This window comes from Artemia sp. Qi Xiang Cuo, chromosome 5 (genome assembly GCF_049724085.1).
Source record: "Artemia sp. Qi Xiang Cuo chromosome 5, ASM4972408v1, whole genome shotgun sequence".
NCBI classification, from domain to species: domain Eukaryota; kingdom Metazoa; phylum Arthropoda; class Branchiopoda; order Anostraca; family Artemiidae; genus Artemia; species Artemia sp. Qi Xiang Cuo.
In genome coordinates this window covers 25,791,903-25,818,307 of record NC_142798.1, presented here as the reverse complement: position 1 = coordinate 25,818,307, position 26,405 = coordinate 25,791,903, and the positions used below count along the sequence as shown (strand labels likewise).

General features: G+C 38.2%; 1 protein-coding gene across 4 annotated transcripts in view; it reads left to right on the top strand.

Annotated features, from left to right (window-relative positions):
* Positions 1-12,933: 12,933 nt before the first annotated feature.
* The window catches only part of tna (Zinc finger MIZ domain-containing protein tonalli), a 172,212-nt gene continuing 158,740 nt past the window's right edge, over positions 12,934-26,405 (top strand). The window contains exons 1-2 of one of the 4 annotated variants that reach the window (XM_089088789.1): positions 12,934-13,279; positions 25,228-25,302. In XM_089088789.1, coding sequence (XP_088944915.1) covers positions 25,289-25,302 — 14 coding nt within the window. In that variant the 5' untranslated portion in view covers positions 12,934-13,279; positions 25,228-25,288. Of the gene's footprint in view, positions 13,280-19,038; positions 19,098-20,078; positions 20,101-25,227; positions 25,303-26,405 lie in introns of those variants that run through there. The other 3 variants (XM_089088786.1, XM_089088787.1, XM_089088788.1) reach the window with 3 other exon arrangements.

The window sequence follows — 26,405 nt, the reverse complement described above, 5'->3', positions numbered from 1 at the left end:
TTTTCATATAGGTTATTATTATTCCTTATTATTATTATTATTATTATTATTATTGTTATTACTATTATTATTATTATTATTATTATTAGTATCATTATTATTGTTATTATTATTATTATTAATATTATAACTTTTACTCTATTACCATTGTAATTATTTTACTTGAGCCAGTCTAGTTTTTGATGAGGGATCAGAATCAGTTCTTACAAATTGTGAAAACATTACCACTTTTTTCTTTGTATCCGTCTTATTTTCTGTTTTGTTTATCGGAGAAAACCCTTTACAGTTACAAAGAGAAACTTTATAAAACACATTACAAATTGTTTATATTCATTTTTGTTACGTTTTTACGAGTCAGAAAATTATTTCGTGGGGAGGGGGGTCAAACCCCCTACCCCCCGGATATGGCCTTGCTCTTACGGTTTCTATGTTTGAACAAAAGACGGAAATTTTATTATCATTCAACAGGTGAGTCCAAATACCAAGTTACATGAATTTTGATTTGAATTGATGTTAGATTGTAAAATATGTTGAGAACTGACCTAAAATTATTGAAAAAAAAATAATTATCCTATTTTTGAGGAAGTTTAGACCCTTCTTCAAAAAAGCTCTCAGCAATATCGTAATCCAGAGTCTGCTAATAGATATATCTGTGACTAAAGGATGCAATGATGCTTTATACTACAAATTGTCTCATACTTAAAGCTCAAGTTTTCACTGTAGGCTGGTTGCAAAGTCCAAACTTCTAAGGGAGCACACCAACTTTAACATCAAACAGTTCGTGGTAACGAACTGTAAGTAAGGAGCGATGCGTCTCAATAGCGTTTGAAACTCTAAAATATAAAATGTTAATATCAATAGATACATCAAAAGAATTGGCTTATTATGCTGATTCTAAATTAATAAGATTAATTAAGTTTAGTACTACCCATCAAAAGATACGAGCCTGAGAAAATTTGCTTGATTTTAGAAAAAGGACAGAAACACCCACTGAAAGTCAAGAAATCTTAATGAAAATTACATCACCAGATTCAACGCATCAGAAAACTTTATTTGTAGTGGTCTCGAGCTGCCATCTGCAAAAATGTGCAATTTTGTATTTTTTTTGTTACTAGAAGAAGAATCACGAATGCGTGTTTATTTGTTGTTTTTGTTTTCCCCTGGCGTGATTGAATTGAACCAATAGTCCTAGACTATCGGGAGACGACTCATTGTAATGGAAGTTAAAAGTTGTAGTGCCCTTTTTAAGTAACCAAAAAGATCGGAGGGCAACCAGTCCCCCTCCCCCGCCTCTTTTCTCCTAAATTTTCCGATCAAATTTTTGAGGTAGCCACTTTGTTCATCATAGTTTAAAGTTCTAGTAACTATGCATTTTGGGATAACTTGACCCCCCACAGTCCCTGGCCCTGGGGAAAGGTCTGTAAGTCATGAATTTTTCTCATTGTTTACATTTAGTATTTGTTATTGGGAAGTATACAGACATTTTTCGGGAGGGAGGGGGTGAAATGTTCCGCTAGGACGATCTTCCACGAGGATAATTTTCCATGAAGAGGGAAGTTTCCGGAGTGTGAACTTTCAAGGGAAAATTTTACACTAAGGAATTTGCCAGAATTCCTATACGAAATTCTTTTTATTTGTCTTACTCTCTCTTTGCTGAGTCAATTTTACATGTTGAGATGTTGAGGACAGTTTTTCGGGGGGAATTTTTACCGGGTTGGAATTTTCTAGAAGATCTCTCCGTAGGAGAAGATTTTTCACTGGAGAAATTCTCCGTGGAAGAGTTTTCCTTGAGATAGATTCTCCAGGGGGAATTTCCTGCGGGATCAAGTTTCTAGTAGGGAGGAGGGGGGTGGGGAATTTACAACGGAGAGAAATTTCAGGCATGATTTGGAAAACAATCAGAAATTAAAGTATTTTTCAAATAAAAGTGTGCTAAGAAATTTTTTTTAGCTGGAATCGTCCGTAATAAATTTTCCGGGAGGAACTTTCAGCGAGTTTGAAATTATCTGGGGGGAGGAATCTCCCTGGCGGGGGGTGTTATATGTGTGAAGAACTTTTTATGAAGGGCTTATCCGTAAGGGGAAGGAATTTTCAATGGAGGGGGGGGCAGATTTCCTAGCACTATTTGAAAATGATCAGAAATTAAATTTAAGAAAGTTAGTTTTTCAGCTTAAGGTAAGGAGCAACATCAAAATTTAGAAAGAATAGAAGTTATTACGTATATGAGGGGGGTCCCCTTATCAATGCCTCGCCCTTTACGCTAAAGTTTCACGATTTGTCCAAATTATTTAAAAGTGACTCCTAAAACAGAAGGAAAATAAAACTAAAAAACTTTAGCGTGAAGAGCGAGGTATTAAGGAGGGGAAAACCTCCATCATACACATAATAATTTCTGTTTGTCTTAAGTTTTGATGTTGCTCCTTACTCTCAGTTGAAAAAAAACCTAGGAACCCATTTGCGAACCATGTCGACTACCAACTGGCAACTCACTATTGCTGCATATCTGCTTTAGGTACTAAGGACCGAAGATTCCTTCAATTCAGAAATATGACCAAGTCTGATAGGTGAAATATATGTTAATCAGGTAATGTGTTCATTCAAGGAAAATCTCTGATTTAACTAAGACCATTCAAATGACCTCTGAAGGATCACAAGCTGGCTGAACAAAATGCAGAAATGCACACTTTGAAGCTTGGGATGGGGATCAGGCGCCGCTGTCATGTAGAATAAAATGTAAGCGGTCTTTAACGAGTTCGAAAACACCAATCGTTCTGCTAAAATCTATGCATGAAGCTTTTGTTTATAAGAAATTTGCTCTTGCCGTGTTTTGAGTTAGAATTATTATCTGACAATTTAAAAGCATTTACTAGAGTATTTCCTGTACATTGACAATCCAGAAGAAAAGCAAAATATCCACATTTTTGAAATTGGCAAGGATAATTCCCGAGAAAATCATAGGTCAAGAGTGTAGGCGGCTTGGTCCAATGTCTCTGCTTTTGGCCCTCTCATCGTTATGAGTAAACTCTTTGCATGATCCTAATTTCAATAAGATATAAGATGTCCATCTTTATACTGAAATATATCTATAAAACCTGTGCTCTAAACTTACTATTTACATGTTCTAGATCCGGCCTAGCCAAGTAGTTAGCGCACTAGATTTGAGGTCTTTGGTCCGTGAGAAATGGGTTTGAATCCTGGTGTCGTTGGTTATTTGGTTTGGAACGGGGATCAGTGGCAATGCTCTGTAAGCTCAGCCATAGTTGACCCAGCTCTAACGCGTCATCTGGAGAAATGTGGGGAAGGTATACGCAAAGGGAGTGCAAAAGCACAGGATGGCTGGTCTCCTTTCCCGTATTGCAGTTCCTGGCTGAAGGGCTATTAAACGGAGATTAGCACCTGCGGTGGGGATCATAAAATCCAATGTCGTATTCTTGACTTTTTTTTACCATTTTAATTCCGCCTGTTAGGATCCTTGCCTCTCCGGGCTCGGGAAGCAGCCTAGCCCAAGCGAGGAGAGGAGGAGGGTTGGACGATAGGCTAATCTCCTATCATTGTAAAATTTTAGATGATTTCTGAAACGACAACGAAAAGCCTCGGACCTAATTTGATTCCTCAGGAAACGACTACTGACCGTCCCCGGAGGCGATTTCTGACAGCGAATGAACCTTTTCGTCTTGCGTTTGGAATGTCCTGACTGTTAATCCTGACACAAAACCGAGTCGTTTAGAGCGCGTGATTAGAACTCTTCAATCGTATAAGAAATCGTTAAGAATCGTATTGAAGTAGCAGCTCTTTCAGAAGCCAGGCTGACTGGCTTTGGAAAAAAAACAGAACATAAACATAATAAAACCAACAAAAAATACAAACATATTGAAAAGAAAAACGTACTTATATATGATTCTTCACGAACATATTTATAAGGAGATCTATCTTTCACGGAGCATCAGCCCTTCATCAGCGTACTTGGTTAAAGTCCTTAATGTCGTTATAACTTGTGATCTTATAATCCCTTCCATCCACCTTCTATCTTCCAATATTAACGAAAAACACTCATTTCTCAGGTCCGCCAATTCCTTACAATTCCCCCAAAAAATGAAAAATATCCTCATCATTTTCCACATACATCGGACAAAGAGCTGGATTAATACTATGACCCCTACGTTTCCTTTCCCTTTCCACAATATCAATCGAACCTCCCCTTAAATTAAAAATCCATTTTATTTCTTCCCCTTTCAAACTCAAGTGAAAATAAACGTCTTCCCCCACGTGTCCTTCACCGTACTATATACACTCTGAGATCTCGAGGCCTCCTTCCGAGCCTGCCACTGGTGTATTCCTTGCTCGTGTAACCTTTTTTTTACCTTATCTACCGCTGTATCCGAATTCGATCCCTGACCTTTATTCAAAAAATACGAATATCTTGCTTCATCTAAAATGTTCTTAATTTCTTGTGGCCACCCTACCTCTATCTTATCCTCCAACAGACTAAAATACACTTCTTTCGCTAGCCTATTTTTACTTCTTAAAATTTTTATCCAAAACTTCACCATTCTGATTTACCTATCTTTTCTTAACCTATTAAGTCCTAAATCCCCCTCCAGTACAACACTGTGAGTGGATTTATGGGCCCTAAAAACTCTCTTAAAATAATTTCTTTGCATTCTCTTCAACTCCTCGCTTTCTTTAAAACCCCACAGCTCACACCCGAAATGAATAACCAGGAGGAGTGTAGTACTAAATAAATATTGATGCATTGCTAAGTCCCTAATCTTTCCAACCTCACTTTTAAAAATTAAATTCATACACATATAAACCTTTTGTACTCTAAGCTTAACCTCCTGTGCATACTTACCATTCCAAAAAAACTTAACCCCTAAATACACGAATTCTTTTTTAATCTCTATAAAATCGCCTTTAAATCTAAATTCATCATCTTTCCTTAATTTTCCAGCTATGTTGACAACTATGAAGTCTTTTTCTCGGGTAAAAAGGAGAGACACGAAGCCAGAGTTGCCCTAGTTGTCAGTAAACAAGCAAAGAAGTCGATGTTGGAATAAATACCTAAGAATTAAAGAATGCTTAAGGCCCGTTTTGAGAGCTCCCAGTCTAAACATACTGTTGTGGCGGCCTATGACCCCGCAAACGATGCAGGCGGGGACACCAAGGACGGTTTTTATAGTGATCTAAACGACCTAGTCAATACATTACCTGAGCACGATATATTAGTTGTGTATGGCGACTTTAATGTCAAAGTTGGTAGTGATAATGGTTATGTGCATGGTGTGCTAGGCCGACATGGTCTGTGTGTTATTAATGACAATAGAGTGCGTCTAGTTGATATGTGAGCTAGCCGTAGCCTGATCGTAGGTGGCTCATGGTCTCCCCATCATGAAATACACAAAAATACTTCGATTTCACCTGACAGTGCTACAAGAAGTCAGACTGACCACATATTAGCGAAAAAGAGACATAAACGATCGCTGGAAGATCTGCGAACTTACTGCTGTGCAAATTCATAATCCGACCTAAAACTGGAGATTGCCGGTTTCAAACTTAAGCTGAAGACTGTGTGGAAATGCAAATATACTATCAAGTCCTTTGACATCCGGAAGCCCCAGGACTAGAGTCTTCGACAAGCATGCCGTGTAAATCTTGCTAACAGGTGTGCAAGTATTTCGACTGAAGACACAACTGCAACAGTGAACGAGAGATGGGAGTCTATTGTACGATGTGTGCTGGGTGCAATCGAAGGAAATATCGGATATGCAAAAAAGAAAAGTGAGCAGTGAATAAGCGAAAAATCTTGGAAACTTATGAACGATGAAAAGAGGCCAAAATCATGTTGGAATCATGCCAGTAAGAGCCCACTGTCGAGTACAAAGATCTTTTGAAATACAAATACAAGGAAGCCCACAAGGCTGTAAAGCGGTCGGCAGGAACGGACAAACGGCTCTTTCTCGAGACAAAGGCAGCTGAAGCAGAGAGATAGCTGCCAGTAAGGGTGACAGCCGGCAGTCTATCGTATCACAAAGAAAATAACCGGAAATTTCGGAGAGCCAGTTCTTGCAATTGATCGTAAGGCTGGCAAACGTTTTACAAAAGGAACATATTGATAAGAGATGGAAAGAGTACTTCAATGAGGTACTGAACTTTCCACTGTCTACGAATCCTTTATCCCCTCCGGCTAAGTTATCGTTTTCCCAACTCGACATAGGAGACGAACCCATAAGCTTACTTGAAGTCAAGACAGTGTTACATGAGAAGCAAATATTGCTGAATATTTACTGTGCAGAGATCGTTCACGCTCTACGCTCTGCCGAGCGTGCTAGTTTACCCATACGAAGAGTACGTCTTGGAACTGAGAAGCATGGTTGGTCCGGCAGTCTTGATCTCGTTGATTATTGTGCTAAATTGAAATTCTGGTTTCATGTCTGGAAGGAGTGTGGTATGCCACGGCAAGTTTTGATAAATGAAATTCGTCTGAAAAAGCGACATTTTACGAAAGTACTTAGGTAACACTAGGCTAAATCAGTAGCTGAAATATCAATTAAAGCCATAAGTGAACCTAATTTCGTATGGAAAGTGCTCAAAAGAGATAATTCAAAAGCCTATAATGCTTTCAAAATTACCAGCGGCCAGTGGTATGGTTACTTTAAAAGTGAATTTTCCGAGCCTGATCCATCACTGTCAAACCAATATGAAAGGGAGCTTGATGGTTGCTTAGGCAAATCAACTGATGAGATCAGTTTTATTGTTACTCGATCTTCGGTTACTGAGTGCATTTCTAAGCTACAAAAGAAAACTTCTCGTGGTGTTGATGGGCTCTGTGCAAAGCATCTAAGATGTGGCTCCCCTCTCCTGATTGAGCATTTGACCTTACTCTTTCAGATGATATTCTGTTGTGGTATAGTTCCTGATTTGTTTAGTACTGGAGTAATAAGCTTGGTATTTAAAAGGGGAAAGCCCAAGGACCAATGTTCTTCTTTTAGACCAATTACGGTGTCAACGGTTTTATGCAAAGTTTTTGAGTTACTAATTATTGACGAGATATCTGCTAAGTGTTATACACCGGATAACCAATTCGGCTTCAAGAAAGGAGTAGGCCGTGACCATGCTCATCATTTGATTGCTAACTTACTTCTACATGCTCATGAAAATAATGAGGTAGTATATTTTTCCGGGTTAGACGTATCTAGAGCATTCGACATGGCTATACACCCCCATATCTTCTTGACTGCTTATAAGCATGGAGTCAATATTTCTGTCATCAAATCGATACGTGATATGTATAAAAAGATAAATACCAAAGTTAAGGTTACCATCTCACCTAGTGCGGTGGAATTCACTCCTTCAATTCCAGTGAAAACGGGTATTAGACAGGGCGCTGTTACTTCCCCCCCCCCCCCCCCCTGTTTAATAATACTGTCATTGTGCCACAACAGAAAGTTCTAACCACATGTATATTAAATGGTATTGATGTTTCGCTAGCTAACTATGCTGATGACATCCTTGATATTAGTAGAACAGCCTTTGGAATTGAGGAAAATTTTGGAATTCTCGATAGTGAGTATAAACGTATTGGTCTTCGATTTAATGAGAGTAAGACTAAATTCCTGGTGTTCAATCACCGTTCAAATTGCCTGAAAAATGTTCAGTTAGGTGAACAATTTATTAAAGCACAAGACACAATGACTTATCTTAGTGTACCAATTGGGTTAAATCTTCGCGCCACGTGTCAACTGTTGAAAGATTTCTTCGCCGGAATAGCTAGGAATGCGTATGGTTTACTAGTTGCGTTAAAGTTTAAATTTAACCGCCGTATCTTAGCTAGTGTTTATAATGCATTTGCTGTTCCGCATCTACTTGCCCTTGCACCATTTTGGTCTCTTCTTACTGCTTCAGATATTAGGGATATACGGAAGTGTTTCTACAAGTATACGGAATATTTGCTAAGGCTGCCTCTCTGGACTAATAACAGCTCACTATCCTTGCGGTATGGAGTTTTAAGTCCAGTGTCCGCGGTACAGAAAAGAAATGAGAGATATCGGAGGCAGATTATTGGTGAAAGCACCTCTGAAATTGTCCGTCTTTAAGAATAGGTTTGTTCTTACATATAATTGCCCCTATTTGTATTTTTTTTTCTTCTTGTCTGTTCTTCTCTGTTTTGATTCTGTTTGTATTTGTCAGAATTTATTTATTTTTTTTCCATTTTCTTTCTTTATACTCTATCAGTGGTGTATTTTACATTTATGATGGGCAATAAATTTATACATACATACATACATAAGCTTAAGAGTGGCAAAGCTGCAGGAGTTGACAGCTTATAGCCTGAACTGTTGAAGCATGGAGCTGAAGTCATGGCCGAGCCCCTACAACAGGCTCTTCTTACTCAGATACAGGAAACTGAAGATATTCCCATCGATCGGATAAAAAGGATTATTTTCAAGCTCTTTAAGAAAGGCAGAACAAATGACTGCGATAACTGGCGAAGTATCACTCTACAGTCTGTAGCGAGTAAATTTTTCTTTCAAGTGCTACTGAACCACATTTAGTCAAAAGCAACGCAATATTAAGAGATGAGCAGCATGGGTTTCTACCAGGGAGATCGTATGCTGATTTGTTATTCAGTTTGAGGGTACTCATAGATGAATCAAATGAATGGTGGACTAAGATTATTATTGTCTTCATTGACTTTTTGAAGGTGTTTCAGTTAGTCCACAGAGACTCACTATGGAAGATAGTACGGTATTATGGATTCCCCGACAAGATTGTCCGCAATATTATCAAACTATGCAAATACCCGTTATATGTCGTACGGACTGATGATGGGGCCTTACCGAATGGTTCAGTGTGAAGTCTAGTGTCTGCCAAGGATGTATCCTGTTCCCAGTGCTGTTTGCTATAGTCATTGGCTATATACTTCGAGTACGCAACTTCATAGGTGGAATCCAGCTGAACCACAACCACAAATTATGTGACGGTGATTTTGCCGATGATCTAGCCCTCCTATCTTATTTAAGAGAGGAGCTACAGAAGAATATCGCAGTGCTCTCCAGCACGGCCGAGTCAGCTGGCCTGTCAATGAGTACGCAGAAAACAAAATTCATGCGAAACAACGTCAAGACCCTACCCGCCCCACCGCTCAAAGTTGGATCCAATACACTAGAGGAGGTTGAAGAGTTCAAGTAAATTGGTAGTCTCATTAAATGTGTCAGAAGCCTTGAATGTGAAATTACCACACGCATTGCATGCGCAGGAAGTGTCTTCAATAAATTAAGAAATGTGTGGATGAAAGTATCATGCTCCTTGAAGCTCAAGCTCTGTCTCTGCAACAGTAATTTTATCTCCGTACTAGTGCACGGATGCGAATCTTGGGTGTTGACTAAGCAGCTGGAAAAGTGAATCGAGGGTTTTGAGAGCATCTGTCTTTGAAGCATCCTCGATATATTGTGGACGATGAGAATACTAAGGTCTTTATAGCTGAAAAGACAAAGCAGACGCTTGTCATCGATAGAACTACGACTAACCGATGGCGTTATTGGGGTCACATCGTGCGGATCGGCGAAGGCCGCCTACCCATGATGTGTGATGTTGGGTTCTTACCGGCATAAGCCGACCTGGGCGACAGAAGGCAACACTGGGCAAATGCCTTGAGAAGGATGCTGCTCTGTTGAGATCGTCAATCGAAGAACCTTGGTCAAAAGCACAAGAGAGGTTGTCGTGGAGAGGCACCATTGTCACCTTATGCGCAACCTGACGTGGGAAGACCTAAGTCAGTAAATAAGAAGTCTATATCCTTGCCCATGGGACTATAGGGATATTCGTTAGGGGGTATTTGATCCATTACACCGTTCAGATTAAAACAGCTGTCTTGCACTCAATTGGTTGCCCTACGATTTGGTGCCTACTTCTACCTTGGGTATTTCTTTGCCCTCCGGTCGGAGTCGACCCTTCAAAAGACCAATGTAACTTCTAATTGAGTAAGTCTGAATGATTGTTTGGTTATATAACTGCAGAAATCCAGTACCTAGGTCTGTTTATTTGGTTTTACTGCGGTTTTATTCTCAGAGTTTAATGATAAAAGGAGAGGAAAGAAACAAATATGTATTGTTTATTAAAAGACAAAAGTATTGATTGTGTTTTGGTCTGATTTTATTTTCTGTAATTGGCCCGTCACAAGCTTAAGCTTAGTGAAAGTAAGAATGACCGACAATGCTAATTCCATTTTGTATATCCATTTAAAAAAATTCCGTTCTATATGATAAGCGAGGGGGGGGGGTAATTTTTCCCTAGAATTGTTTGCACCCTCCTGGAATTAAATTTGTTTTTAGTATTTTTATTTAAGTATTTCCAATGAAAAATATTATGGCGGGAAAGGAATAAATACAAAATGTTACATAGAAATGGAATAAAACAAGGCCAGAAAAGAAATTACTAATTCAACATTGCGTTGACTATGAATGACTTTTGTACCAATACTATAAAGATGTGTCATTTCTTTTATATTTTAACATAACTATCCAACAGTTTTGTGGTAACGAACTGTAAGTAAGGAACGACTCGTCTCAAAAGTAACCGAAACTCTAAAAAAGAGAATTTTGAATCCAGAAAACAGAATCCAAATAAGTAACATTTATTAAATTTAGTGTTATCCATCAAAATCTCTCGGCCTGAGAAAAAAAAAACTGTCTGATTTTCGAAAAAGGCGGGAAACACGCCCATAAAGACAAAGAATCATAAAGAAAGCTGCATCACAAAATTCAGCATAGAGAGAACCTACTGTTGAGGTTAAAAGCTCCCATCTGCAAGAATATGGAATTTTGTATTTTTTGCCAGAAGAAAGATCTCGGATGCATGTTTGTGTTTTTCCCAGGGGTGATCGTATCGAGCTAATCGTCCTAGAAATTTGGGAAAGGGTGTATTCGAACAGAACTTAAAAGTTTTAGTGCCCCTTTTAAGCAGCCAAAAATAGGGGTGGGGGTGGGGGTGCCTAGCCTCCCTCCCATGCCCCCTTTTCCCCCAAAGTCGTCAGATTAAAATTTTGAGTGTCTATTTTGTTCAACAGAGTTGAAAGATCCAATAACTACTCCTTTGGGGTGCCTCGACCTCCCACAGCCCCCAGAGACGAATCTCCAGCATTTTTATGGGGGGGGGGGGGGCAAGAGGTGTTTATATCTGGATAGTCAAAAGGCATGGGATGTATAATATTTTTCTCCATATTATTGGGGGGCAACTGCCCTCCCTTGCCACCCCGAAACGACGCCCCTGACAGCCCCTAGGGAAAGGTCTTTAGGTTATGAAATTTGCCCTTTGTTTACGTACAGTATTTGTTATTGGAAAGTATACAGGCATTTTTGGATGGTGGGGGAGGGAGTTTTCTGTTGGGGGGATTCAACCTGTGGAGAATTCTCAGTTTGCAGGGAAGTTTCCGTGGGTGAACTTTCCAGGGAGAATTTTAGACTGCGGGAATTTGACAGAATTCCTTAAAAAAATTATTTTTATTTGTCTTACTTTCTGTTTGGCGACTCAATTTTGCATGTGTTTCGGGGAATTTTCGGGGATATCTCCAGCGGCCTTGGAATTGTCGGGGAAATTTTTCAGCAGTGGGGGAGATTTCCCGCGGGGTGAGTTCTCATGGGAGAATTTTTTGTAGGAGAAATTTCCCACGGGGGAACTTTCCATGGAAGTGACTTCCCACCCCGGGGGGGATTTACAGTAAAAATTGTCTGCAGAAGGGGATATTTCCAGAGTGATTCGAAAAAAGATCAGAAATTAAAGTATTTTTCAAATGAAAGTATGCTAAGGAGAATTTTTCAGACCGAATCGTCCGCAAGACTTTTTAGGGGGGGGGGGATTTCAGCGAGGACGGAATTGTCGGGGGGAATTCTAATGGGGGAGGGGTATTTTACGTGCGAGAAACCTTTTACATATGAGTCTGTCGTAAGGGGAGGGAGTTTTTCATTGAGGAAGAGCTAGATTTACCAGCATTATTTGGAAACGTTCAGAAATTAAATTAAATAAACAAGTTTTCCAACTGAAAGTAATGATCAACATTAAAACAAGACGAATAGAAATTATTCCCTATATGAGGGGGCTACCCCCCTCCTCGATACCTTGCTCTTGACGCTAATTCTTGACTGTCTTTCCCATTTTTTTTTTAAGAACGACTCCTGAAAAACATGTAGAATAAGAACAATTATAATAAGAAGCTGTTTTAAAAGTGCTAAAAAACTTCAGCTCGAAGAGCAACGTATGGAGGAGGGGGCAAACCCCCTCATAGATAAATAAATTTTGTTCATTTTGAGTTTCAATATTGCTCCTTTAGTTCAAGACTGAAGGAAACCTTATATCCTCCCCTCGTTTTTATATATCTGTCAATAATATTTGCACAACATTTTATTCAGAAGGGGGGGGGGTGCGGGGGAGTCTGTCAAGACCACACATTTTAATTAAGAGTAACAATGTTCGAAACAGCTACTTTGCCTCAAATACTTAATTTCATTTTTACGAAAATGCACTTTTTATGCTCTAGGGGAGGGGGATGAAAAAATCACTGCCCCCCTCCATTCATGGTCCATTTATTTTAAAATATTTATTACATTTTTTTCTCCTTAGATTGTTATCCTCACTACAATTCCCCTTTTCAATCTCTTTAAAACATCCTATCTCTCTACAGTTTATGAATACTAATATGCTCAAATCGTCAATTCCGAGAGCCCCATAATCTGTTTGCTCACTGAAGCTTCCGCCGTTTGATTGGTAACAGTGTTTTAATCAATATCTCCTTAACATAAGCTGAAAAACCCTCTTTACTTCCGGCCTGAAGCGCCGACGTGCTTTTAGAAAGCCTCGGCGCAACACTCTGTCGCTTTTGGCTCCTCTGTCATATTCTGCCCCTCCATATGACTGGCAACGAAGGGACAGAATCGCTGGAACGCGGAGCGATAGACACCTCCAGGCTGGAGATACTCTGTCAGCTGTGAAGATATCAGCCGTGTGTATTATATGCGTGTTGTTACGGATCTTTGCTGGTCCGTAGGTTATAATCAATTGGAAACAGATCTAATAACAGTCGATTAAGTGATTTGTAACGAGAATGTTGCGTGGCTTGCAACAACAATAGCCTTTTGTCTCTGTTTTTTGTTGTATTTTTAGGCGTTTTAACTGCAAGATTCTAAGCTGTTCGAATAAAGTGCTGATTGTTTCTTAGATGTATATTTGAAAGACGCTTTATTTTTGGATTCTAGTTATTTAAAGGATAAAACAGTTAAGCATCAAGGTAAGGAATTTAAAAGTGGCTACATGTGCGTTGCTTATAGATATTTCTATTTTTCATCAACAAGGAAATACGACGATACCCGTAGAAAAGGAGTAAGCCACTAATATAGTCTGGGTGAACAGAATTTTTGGAAATGGATCTTTAGGATGGACTATCAGGGGTATCTAGGCCTATGTCCTGTTATGAAGTAAACAATAGAATGAAACAAACTTTTGTTCTTCAATACATTCGGAAAATCTCTGTTTATTTGATTTTCAGAGTCGATTTCAATTTACCATTACCCCCCCCCCCCCTAAAGCCTTGATACAGCCCTTCACTATTTGGTAAATTTTTACCAAATCATATTATTGACTTACGAATAAAGTGAATATACCACTCGATGCCTTTTTTAATGCTCTTTCCAAATAGCCTATAATAATCATTTTTGTCGGAAGTGAATTTTACCCCACCCCTATATACCAATTCAGGGTATATATTTGCACATTAGGTGGGTGGGGGTGGGGGCAAGAACGGCATCGAGTGGTATATTCACTTTATTCGTAAGTCAATATGCTAATATGATTTGGTAAAAATTTACCCAATATTTTGTTCACTTGCCATTTTTTTACTTAAACCCATGAATGATAGGGTCATAATGCCAAAATGATGTAATTAAAAAAAATTTAAAACTTGTATTATATCCTAGGCTAGACCATATCCACGCATCAGGAGAGGGGAAGGGGGCTCGGTTCTAGTTTGTAGTTACTCCTCCTCAGAAGGAAACACTATAAGATTCTGAAAACAGCTTTAAAGAATTCAAAAATGCTTACTTACCAAGGTACTTTCCCATTATATGGGCCTCTAGGGTTAACCGCTGTAGAGTAGCCTAGGCAATGAGGTAAAGTTCTACGAAATCATATTATTGAGTTAGGACTAAAGTGAATACACCGTTCGATGCCTTTTTTTTATGCTGATTACGAATATAATAAGCATTTCTATCGGAAATGAATTTCAGCCCCCCCCCCTATAGAGACTATAGCTACACTACCCCTGATTGAACCGCTATAGGGGGGGGGGCTGTAATTAAACTCTATACTAAAATCGTTTTTAATGCGTTAACAGCATAAAAAAAGGCATTAAAAGGTGTTTTACCTTTATTCCTAAATCAATAATATGATTTCGTAGAACTTACCGGCAATGATTGCGTGGTTTTCATTGCGTATACCATATTTAACTGTGTTTTTTTGGAGTTTAGGGGGGGGTACGGTATCTAGGTTACGTTAGGCTACGTATTTAATATATTCTATGATTTACCCCCCCCCCCTCCCCGTAATGTGCATATGTATGGCCCAAATTTGTTTCTAAACTATTATATGTTCATCCTATTTTATTTTATTTCATTAGCATTAACCAAACTTGACTTTTTAGAAAGGCCCATATGCTGGGAAAGTACCCTTACCTCATTCCTAAAAGTGCTTCACACGATAATAGCGGAATCAAATGGCATAGGCTATTTTTTGTGTTTTTGCTATCTCATTTCTATGTTATATCCAAGGTCAACCATTTGCTTAACTGACCAGTTTACATTCTTTTTTTTTTTTTTTTTTTTTTTTTTTTTATTTGAGGAGTGATAACTAGCCCATGCGATTAAAAAAATTTGTAAGCAATAGCAGCAGTGGCGTAATTTCGCCAAAATTCTGGGGGAAGGGTTGAGGTGGAGCCAATTTTCCCAAATCAAGTGAAAATGACAGTGAAAACTGAAAAATGATCTACATATTAACATTAAAGCAAAGATATACTAAAGAAAACAGACCTGTTTCTCTGGATACTTGAATTATGCAGGCTTATCTTAGTTTTGACAATTTTTTTTTGTAGAAACTAAATTTCAGCTGGGGGGGTGGCGTCAAACTGAGGTCTGGAGGGGGGAACTTGTGTCTGGAGGGGGCAGTTGCCCCTCCCTCCTGCCCCATGTGAAATTACCCTCCTGAATAGCAGCTCTGAATATGTAACCTACAAAAACAAATAATACCAAAACTGCTTTTATTGGCTTCAAAACGAGATAGTGAATTGAATTTTGTAGAATTTGGTAATTTCTGCACATTCTGTGCCGATATAAATTCCTGTATTGTGTATGCGTCTGTATTTGTGCTGAACCACTTCCCCGACACTTTAGAGAGGAAGAGAGATCTAACTCGTCAAAACACCAAAAATATTAATTAGGCTACCCAGGGCCGTATCCAGGGGGGGGGGCGTTAGGGGGCCTGAACCCCTCTCCAAAATTTTTGTCTGACGCGTAAAACTGAAACAAAAATGGACATACACAAATTTTTTATTCACTTTTTGAGGTTTTTTTTGTACCCCCCCCCCCCCAAAAAAAAATGAGTAAAACCCCCTCCGAAAAAAAAATCCTGGGTACGGCCTTGAGGCTACCGTATAGAAAATTCTGGAGACCCGTAAAAACCCTTTTGTACGTGTCTATCAATACCATTGTCTAGTGACTGGATTTTGTCCATGTTGACTGGATTTTCCCCCATAGACTATAAATGAATTTAGTTTACTTTATTTTCACAGTTCTAGGAAACAAGTACAGTTCAAATTGTCCCTTTGTCATAGAATGCGCCTGTCCCATCTAGGCCCATCGCTACGATACAGATAGTGAGTAACTGGCGGGCACATACACTAGATGCTGTGTAAGGTGGAGAAATTTAAGAAAAATGGCTAAATCTACGATAAATATGAAATATTATTAGACAAATCGTTTAGAGGCCTGCCCAAAGCCCCCTCCTCCCTATTAGTGTATGCCTGAAATGTGTTATTTTTGGCTACATTCATAATTAAAATATATGTTAGTGTAGCCCAACTGAAAGCTGCTAACGTGTCAGTCAATGCACTTTTCAGCCAAAAAAAACGAAAAAAAAAACAAAAAAAAAAAACAACACAGAAACAAAGAAACAAGAAACAGACAAACTAAAACACTGTCCGAAATTTTCGCAATGGAATTTTCTGAGATTGAAATGTCAAATTAACTCGGTTATACCTAAAACTTGAAAATTCGAAAAATTTAATTTCTTGGCAGTAGTTTTTCATTTTTTAAAGAAAAAATCTCACGAAATCCCCCTCCCCCTACTTCCGTGTTTAGGCATGCTTCCTCCCATTGCAATGTTTTTCTCTAAAGATATTCTAATTCTTAATATCCAAGTGAAATCCCAGTAAATTTCCAGATAAATTCCTGTGCATAAAAATAATTTGTAACTTGACCCCTTGTTCCCTTGCTCCCTCACTGATTTCCGGCTGGTTGACACTGTCTGCGTTATCCAATTCTTAGCTATTGGTACTCAAACTGAAGTCGTTATCCTGTAATAAAGTATTTCAGTTCGCACGTCTTCCAATTTTTCCACGTGCATTTCAGTTTGCACATTTGCACGTCTTCTAATTAGTAGTAAGTCAGATAATATGGTATACCGAGAATATACTTGGAATGAAAATGTTTCCTAGGTGGGAAAATCATGGCTAATATTCTGAAATTGTTGTAGGCGGCTGAAACAACCAAAATTATCGATACAGTGCATAGACACATGACGAAGTCTAGAGGCTAGAGCAGCTATATCTATAGACACTTTTCGACGAGGGGGGGGATATATTGAATTTAAAAAGAGAAACACAGAGTGTATGAAAACTGAGTCATGTTTTTGACACAGTAGGAAACATTCGGGGATTGTTGGGGAGGGTTGAGCCAGGAGGGCCAGGGACCACTGGGCACATGCTTGGCCCAAAGATTTAAGGAGATTAAAAAAGTTTAAAGAGGTACGATGCTTCAGAAAAGTGCTTAAACGCCCCAAAATGTTGGCCCAAAGAGAGGGGGCCCTTGCCCCCTCTAAATCTTAAGATTTCAAGGATTATTCTATTGTTTCTTTTTATCTCCTCTTGTAATTCACCTGTTTAGGTGCTTTTTCTGAGACCGACCTCCCCCTTTCAAAGACAAAGCTCTGCGTTCGTATGTGAGCCCGAATAGTTTGGTTCTTATGGATCTTTGAAGTACTTGCCAGAATCCTCGTGAGGAGTTTTTACGACTGATATTAGGAGCGAAATCCTCTACTCGTCCTCTGTTTATGTGTACATATCCTGTAACGTTTTTTTTTCCACTAGCGGAATCATCGTCGACTATGTCTGTTATTACTGTATTCTATTGTGTATTCTCTGTTTGCTCTGCCCTTTTTGGGGTATTGTGTAATGCAGTGTATTGTTTATTGTATGTGTTTTCCTGTCATTGTATTGAAGGACCCTCAACAGGCTTAGCTTCTTGGGCCAAACAACCTTTAGAAGGGCTTGTAAAAAAAAAATTTTCGTGTTAATAATTTGGTTGATTAATTACTTGACCAGGATGTGAGCCAATAATTGTACGCCCTGCAAGATCCGAAGCTAATAATCCCTAGAGGATTGCTTTCAGAGTTGCTTCTTGTTTATTATTTAGTAGGCTCATAAACTAAATAATTACTAGAAAATTTAAAAACTTCTTTGAAACTTTTCTTCTCCGTTTAACGATCCGAATACCAAAAATCCTTTCTAGTTCCGCCTTTTACCGTTGCCAAGCTATGATTACGAAAGCAGTAATGTTACTTCGCAGCACAATTAGTAAATAGCAACGAAGACCACAGTGCCTTTTCCATTATAAACAAACAATCAGAACAATAGGGTAATTTCTAGATCACCTTAATACATATGACCGAAATCTACAGTTTACCTTAGAAATTAAAAATGCAAATAAATTACATTATCTGGATGTATTAATTATTCGTAGCGTTGATAAACTGGATTTTACAATTTACAGAAAACCCACACAAAACAACAGATACCTGCATTTCAAATCCAATCACCACCCCCCACAAGTTAAAAGAGCTGTTGTTACCTCATTTGTCGATCGTGTCCTAAACATTTGCTCTGAATCTCGCATCACAGATGAACTAAACTTTATTAGAGCCATACTTTTTGGAAACGATTATCTTATTGTCTTTATTAACAATACAATTAGCCGAAGACTGGCAAGACACTCCCATACAATTAAGGGTCTTTTATCATATGAAGTTCCCGCCAAGCCCTCAAATATAATTTAACTTCCATATATTCCGAAAGTCACTGCAAGCTTAAAATAAGTTAGCACACAAAATAATTTTTATGTAGTATTTACCAATAATCTAAAATCATGAACTTCCTAAACTCTGGCAAAGTTATAACCACAGTTACTCGCCAAAGAAGGGTTTATCAAATACCATGTGATTGTGGCAGCCACTATGCTGGTAGAACCCTTCAAAATTTAGTAAAACTCCTACAACAGCACAAAGATGAAATAACTAAAGCTTTAAATTCTTATAATACAAATATTTCTTTTGATTCTGCTCTAGGCAGTCATATCTTTGAGAGTCCTAGCAATATAATGCTTTTTGAAGAAATTTCCCTTATTAGCAATGATTTAGGCATAAAACAAGTTGTTCGAGAGGCAATAAAATTAGAATCAAAATAAATAGTAATATTTCTTTAAACTGATAATTGGGAGAATATTTGATTAATTGCTTATTTACAAATTTGATTAAAAATTATTTAACTAATTATATTTAAAAAGCAATAAAGAATTTCACTCATCCTGTTATGAACAGACCTTTTAGGCTGGCTACCAAAGCGGCGAGCTTAGCTTTAAAAGCGTGTCTGTAATTGTTTCTTATTTCATTTGAATGAACTGTCTTTTTCACCTCACTTGTTGTACCAGTCCTGGTTGAACTTCCTTGAAGTAATGATGCTAGCGCTGTTTTAAAAAACATTTTAGTTTCAACGATTGAATTTTAATGTGAGTTCTTTTATATTTGTTTTTTCTTCATTTGTTTTTGTTGAGGACGACCCTTGGATATAGGGTCGAAATTCATTTAAAGTTGCGTTCGACTGTCTTATATATAAAAAATTCCCTATTGTTCCAGCGGCGAATCCAGGGGAGGGGCGCCCCCCCCCCTAACGTAGTCTAGAGTAGTGTAATTTACTTAATTAACGCAAGCTGCGTTAATTGAGCTTGCTCCTAACGCAAGTTTATCGGATCAACCTATTTTGCGCCCCCCCCCCCTTAAAAAAAATCCTGGATCCGGCCTTGTATTGTTCTACTTGTTTGTTTATAGCCCATTTAGTCAGCCTTCTTCGCAAGCAGGTATCCAGGATTTTTGTTCGGGAGGGGGGGGTTTACCCGATTTTGTTTTATAGCATCTTTTTTCTGGTAAGGTTTTGTCTTTACAGGTATTTTTTAGACTAATTTTTGACTCGGTCAAAAATGTCGGGGGGGGAACCGGATACCCCCCCCCCCTGGATACGGCCTAGCTTCTTCGGGAGATACTCAAATTTACACAAAACTCGTCATTGTAAGAGCTCTGCATCAACCTATTTAACCATCATTAAAACCAGAATTTCCTCATATGACACGTAACAATAGATTGTGATTCAAAGAAGATGAGTAGTGAGCAGCTGATGACAGATCTATGGGTTTTTCAAGCGGTTAATAGCCCCCCTTTCTCCCTTCTTTGGTAGCATGGGAATCTTCTCGAACAGAGGGACCTCTAAATGGGTGGGTGAACCATAAATGCGCGGCATTTCTTTATTATGTTGAAGAATGCCTGTTTTTCTTAAGGTAAGCTCAAACAGCCCAGTTTGACGACTGACAGGTGTTTTAACATATTGTCAGCTATTATATACTGTAGCTGTATACGTTGTTGGTTAGTTATATAAAATTGGAGAATAGACGGACAGAATTTGTTTCATATTATTGGAACTTGGTTGTCATACCTGGCATTTTGACAATTGTAAACGAGGTAGACTAATTTTTTTTACCGTTTTATTTGAAATTTACCAGCTTGGATTAGCTGATTGTTTTTCAAATTTAGTGTCACAACTCCAAGAAGGGGGGAGGGATTCGTGCCGGGCTTGTTACGTTCGGAAATGTCTAAGTTTTACCGTGGTTTTCTTATGATTCACTTCTTTTTTAGGTTTTTTGATTAGTCTCCTCTCGAAAAAAATCCTAGTAGCCTGTACCTGTCTGGTACCAAAATCAGAAAATACTTTAGGTACTGTTCTATTAGCCGGGCAACACGCTGAGATATTGCATAGCGAAGATAATAAAAGAAACTAGTCAAGAAGGTTTTTTCAACGGAGAATTCCTATGCAGAGCATTGAAAACAGTGATTTCTCAATCCGTTTATAATATTTTGGGGTTGAAGGGGCAAAAAAAGGTACCTAGGATACGTTACGTATTCAATATATGCTATGCTTCCCCCCACCCCCTAATGTGCAAATTCGTTTCTAAACTATTATATTTTCATCATATTTTTTTTTATATCATTAGCATTGTTGCCCGACTAATAGAGCAGTACCATATTTTATTTCATGGTTTTCTTATACGCTGAATAACTTCAAAGGGAACTGGAAGTCAAACAGTTCGTGGTAACGAACTGTAAGTAAGGAGCGACCCGGCTCAGTGGTAACCGAAACTCTAAAAAACGGAATTTTGGTACCAATAGATACATCAAAAGAATGAGATTTTAATTCTGAGTTAAAATATATAAGTTTCATCAAGTTTAATCTTAAGCATCAAAAGTTACGCGCCTGAGAAAATTTGGCTGATTTTCGAAGAAAGGGGGAAAGACCCCCTAAAAGCTATAAAACCTTAATGAAATTTACATCATCATATTCAGCTTATCATAGAACCCTACTGTATAGGTTTAAAGCTCCTATCTACAAAAATTTGTAATTTTGCATTTTTTGCCAGAAGAAAGATCACGGATGCGTTTTTATTTGTTTTTTTTTTCTTTTCCCCAGGAGTAATCGTATTGACCCAATGGTCCTAGAATATCGTAAGAGGGCTCATTGGAACGGAAATTAAAAGTTCTAGTGCCCTTTTTAAGTGACAAAAAAAATGGAGGGCAACTAGGTCCCCTCCTAAACTAATTTTTTTCTCAAAGTCACTCAATTAAAATTTTGAGACATCCATTTTCTTCAACATAGTCGAAAATCTAATAAATATGTCTTTTACGATGACTTAATCCCCCACAGTTCCCAGGGGAAGGGCTGCAAGTTATGAACTTTGCCCATTGCTTGCATATTGTATTGGTTATTGGGAAGTATACAGACTTTTTCAGGAAGAATTTTTTTTGTGGGGGGGGGAGGGGGGCTGGAGGAGGGGGTTACTCGGGAGAATCTTTCCGTGGATGATGTTTCTTTGGGGTAAGGGACATTTCTATGAAGGGGGCGCCGGATTTCCAAGCATTATTTAAAAGACGATCAGAAATTAAATTTAAAAAAACAAGCTTTTTCAACTGAAAGTAAGAAGCAACATTAGAACTTAAAATGAACAGAAATTATTACGTATATGAGGGGGTTTTCCCCCAAGTCAATACTTCGCTCTTTACGCTACAGTTTTTTTTAGTGCTTTCAAAAAAGCTATCTATTCTAATTAAACGGCCTTTGTGATTCAGGGGTGTGTGCATTAAAAATTTTTTTAACTTTTAACGTAAAGAGCGTGGTATTGACTAAGGGGAGAACCCCATCATATACGTAATAACATATACGTAATAAAAAAAAAAAAAAAAAAAAAAAAACAAGCGATACGGCTCAAAAGTAAGCGAAAATTTTAAAAACGGAACTTTGTTGTCAATAAATGTATCAAAAGAATGGGCTTATAATGCTGACTCTAAATATATAAATTTTGTTAAGTTTAGTATTACTCATCAAAAGCTACGAGCCTGTGAAAACTTACCTGATTTTTTAAAGAGGGGGGAAACATCCCCTAAAAGTGAAAAATTTTTAATGAAAATCACACCGTCAGATTCAGCGTATAAGAAAACCCTATAACATAGGTTTCAAGCTCATATCTGCAAAAATCTGCAACTTTGTATTTTTTGCCAGAAGAAAAATATACGAATATAGAAGTTCGTTACGTAAGTTAATTTGTAAATTACGTCAGAACCAAATTTAGAGACAGCCATTTAGCAAAAGAAAAGTGAAATTTTTATGCAAATTTGTTTACTTATTCAGTGACGGCGAGCCAAAATAAAAGCTGCATTAACTAAAAAACGATCAGAAATTAAATAAAAAAAACAAGTTTTTTAAACTGAAAGTAAGGAGCGACATTAAAACTTAAAACGAACAAAAATGATTCCGTTATATGAAAGGGGCTGTCCCCTCCTCAACGCCTCGCTCTTTACGCTAAAGTTTGACTCTGAATCACATATTTATTTTTTAAAACAATAAAAAACTTTAGCGTAATGAGCGAGGCGTTGAGGAGGGGACAACCCATTTCATATACGGAATAATCTCTGTTCGTTTAAGTTTTAATGCCGCTCCTTACTTTCAGTTTAAAAAACTTGTTTTTTTATTTAATATTTTGAAGAGCCAAATAATTTTGGTGGGAAGGGTCCTAGGATTTTCCGGTGATATCGAAACCGGTGGAGGGGGGGGGGGGTAAACACATGGCAAAGTGAATTTGTATGTGACAGTTTTTTATAATAGGCAGCCAATGTGGGCACAATGTATTATTTAATTTTTTTCATAAAAGGGACATGTTTTTTTTTATAAACATCAATAATCATCCAATTAGAGTAGTAATCAAGCATTAAGTTATTAGTTAAGCTATTAGATTGTGTAAATGGAAGAATCTGCGATGATGGATCCATGATTTTGCAAGAAATGGCTTGAGTTTTAATTAATTTTATTCTTGCTAGACACCTATATTAGTGGACTAGAACTGAACTTGGATTACCTTTTTTTGGTTTGACAGATTCGTATAAATGCAAATACAAGACAGGGAAGGGCTTGCCCTTGTTTCGCTTAGTCTTTATGTTTGTGAAGGTTTAAGAACCCCCCCCCCCCCCAAAAAAAAAACCCTTCGAATGATCTCTCTCATAATTGGAACGAGCATATATTTTCCAGAACCAACAGTTGTACCTGCAAACACGGACAGGTGGGAGAATTCCCTCTCACGACTTGCCGTATCACCTCTTCACCTTGAAAATCTCCCTCCCCCGGAGCAATTTGTGCCGATTCAAACAGTTGTAGCTCATATTAAAACATGAATCAGTGTTCTGGATACAACTGTATTTTGGATACAAAATCTCGTATTTGGCTGTCAATGTTCTTTTAATTTCTAGCAAACATGCCTAGCTTTCATATTCTTAAACACTTGGCAATAATCCTGGATTTCAAAGGACACGTGAATATTTTGGAATGGTTCCAGATTACTTAAAGATGGACTACTCATTATGGTTCTACTTCTGAGAGCTGAATTAGCATTTTTAAATTGATTATGCAGCTTGGTCGTAAACTAACAATGTTAACAGATGTGACACAACAAGGGTTTTGGTTTCTATACAACATTTTGTCTTTTTAATTTTATAATCAAAATGAAGAAAGTAGTTATTTGACTTTAAGTTGTTTAATAGCAAATGCACATACCACATACCAGACTTGGCTGTTTCCCCGGCCCTGCTGCCAGGAAAATCATTTCAGAGGAAGGAACGTTATGTTCAAAATGAAGAAAGTAGTTATTTGACTTTAAGTTGTTTAATAGCAAATGCACATACCAGACTTGGCTGTTTCCCCGGCCCTGCTGCCAGGAAAATCATTTCAGAGGAAGTAAGGTTATTTCAGATAAAGGAACGTTATTTCAGATGAAGGAACGTTATATTCAAAATGAAGAAAGTGGTTATTTGACTTTAAGTTGTTTGATAGCAAATGCATATATCACATACAAGACTTGGCTGTTTCCCTCGCCCTGCTGCCAGGAAAATCATTTCAGAGGAAGGAACATTAAACTGTTTGTCCCTTTTTTGAGAGCAGTCATCCCAATTTGGTTACATTTTTCAAAAGTTGGTATTAATTTGAAAAGTTAACTATTTAAATCAGTTAATTATAGATAGGTAAGCCCATTCCTAAGATAACTGGAGCCTGCTAATTTGCTGGGTTTTAATTGTTGCCTCTGGGCCTTAACGGGTAAAGCTCAATGATTCGTGATAAAAAATTAGGACGGGAGATTTCCACTCTCCCTCCCACCGTAAGAAATGATGGAATAATGTTGTTTATATGTGAAATTGGGGTTACTGGAGCATTATCGAAGGATTCTAGAAATGAACTTCTGTGTTCTAACAGTGAGCACACTTACGCCGTCAAACTATGACGTAAAGCTAATACAATATTCGCTTTTGTATTGCAGTAGGTGCCCCAACAGACCGATGGCCATATTCATGGTTCGCGTTAGTCAAGCTTGTACATATCAATTTGTTAGGATGCGGGGAAATGAGTAAAAATTTGGAAAAAAGCGCTTTCCCTTGTCTCTCGCTCCCCCCCCCCTATCTCTCTCTGTCTCTCTATCCCTCTCTCTGTCTCTCTCTCTCTCTCTCTCTGTCTCTCTCTCTCTCTCTCTCTCTCTCTCTCTCTCTCTCTCTGTCTCTCTTTCTCTCTCTCTCTCTCTCTCTCTCTCTCTCTCTCTCTCTCTCTCTCTCTTACTGTTTATGAGTTAGTGTATAAATAGTATGTATATATTTTCACCTCCTTTACAAGCCATTGAGCCTTTCTGGCGATCAGTGCAATATAGTTGTTTCAAGATTTTTTTTATATTGGAAATATATATCTTCATAAAAAATCGTGAGATTTAGGGGAGAAGTTTTATGGACCTGCCCCTCCTTCTATGTGAATGTGCAGCAAGTCTGTAAATCATCACCTACAGTTTGGCACCTTTGGTCTGATTAATAAATTAAGGAGGACAAAAGGCTTTAGATATCTACTTGTAGGTTTGATACTGCTTAAACTGAATAACTACAAGTTCGTGTTGTTTAGACCTTTCGTCTCCAGTAATTGGATGTACCAAAATTATAATACAAATTATGTTCCCACTTGATCCCATTATCTGAGCTATGTCATCTATATTTTGGGTCCATATTATCTTTCAGGTTCGGGAATGGTGTTTTTGCGACCATGATCGTTGGTTTGAGAAGATTTTAACAGTCGGATATGTACGGATCTGGGTAAATATTTTAAACACTACCAATTTAGCTTTTGTTTTGATGATGATTACAGTACTTTCAATTCCGATATTACCTTGATCGCAATCACGATTTTTGCTCCTTATTGCTAAACTATGATATACCTTGTCATGCCTGGTAAAATTATCCTCGTTCTATAAACTATGTGTGTAATTGCATGCAATTGTGAAATGATTTCGCCGCTTTATCTGTTCAGGTGAAGTCAAGAAGCACTGATTTCAGATGAGATTAAAGAAGTGGGGTCCGACCTATGTCAAGAATACCTCTTCGTTAGTTCTATCTGCCCCTGAAGAGGTTTCCAAAATAGTGTAGCTTTCGCGCGCTCTGTTCACATGCTAAAAATGAAGTCCTTCCATTAATTTCAAAAAAGAATCAACTGACCAGGGCCACAGGGGGGAAGGGGACGGGTGGGGGGGCGGTTGTTCATCGGAAATATAAGGATTTTCAAAATTTTCGCATATTTTGCTATAATTTTTGTAGTTGTGATTTAGTTAGTTTTGACTTCCAAAGCATGACAGACAAAAGTTGGGACTCCTAAAATATTTGGCTTCATTCGTCTGAGATTAGGATGTTTTGTGGTAGCTTCCCCGAGAAGTGGCTGAAAAATTGAAAATGCCAGAATCTGCTTGAAATAAGGTCGATAGGTGCTTAAAACTAACTAGACTTCTCCTCGGAAATCTAATTCTGCTAAACCCTGCAGCTCGAGCGCTATCAGACTCCAAAGTTTCATAGTTTTATCAATCCCCAACTTTCGAAACTTCAAAGCCTATTGCCGTACTGAAGTTTGGGGTACTTTCGTATGGGAAGCAGTGAGTCGAAAATGGGTCTCCCCATTTTCAGAAAATACGTCCAATCTGCCTGCTTGACTCAAGATAACTGGCCCGTAAATTTCAAATGGGTCTGAAAACTTCTGAGTATAGGTTGGAAAAGGGGCATATGCCTCTCAACATCATTCTGTTCATGCCCCTTTGGCCAAAGGTACTTGTCTCGTACGTTTCATGCCGTTCGGGGAAAGAACCTGCCTACCTTAGGTGCCATACGCCTACATTTCTTCTGGAAAGTTTGCTTGTGTCATGGTGTGGAAG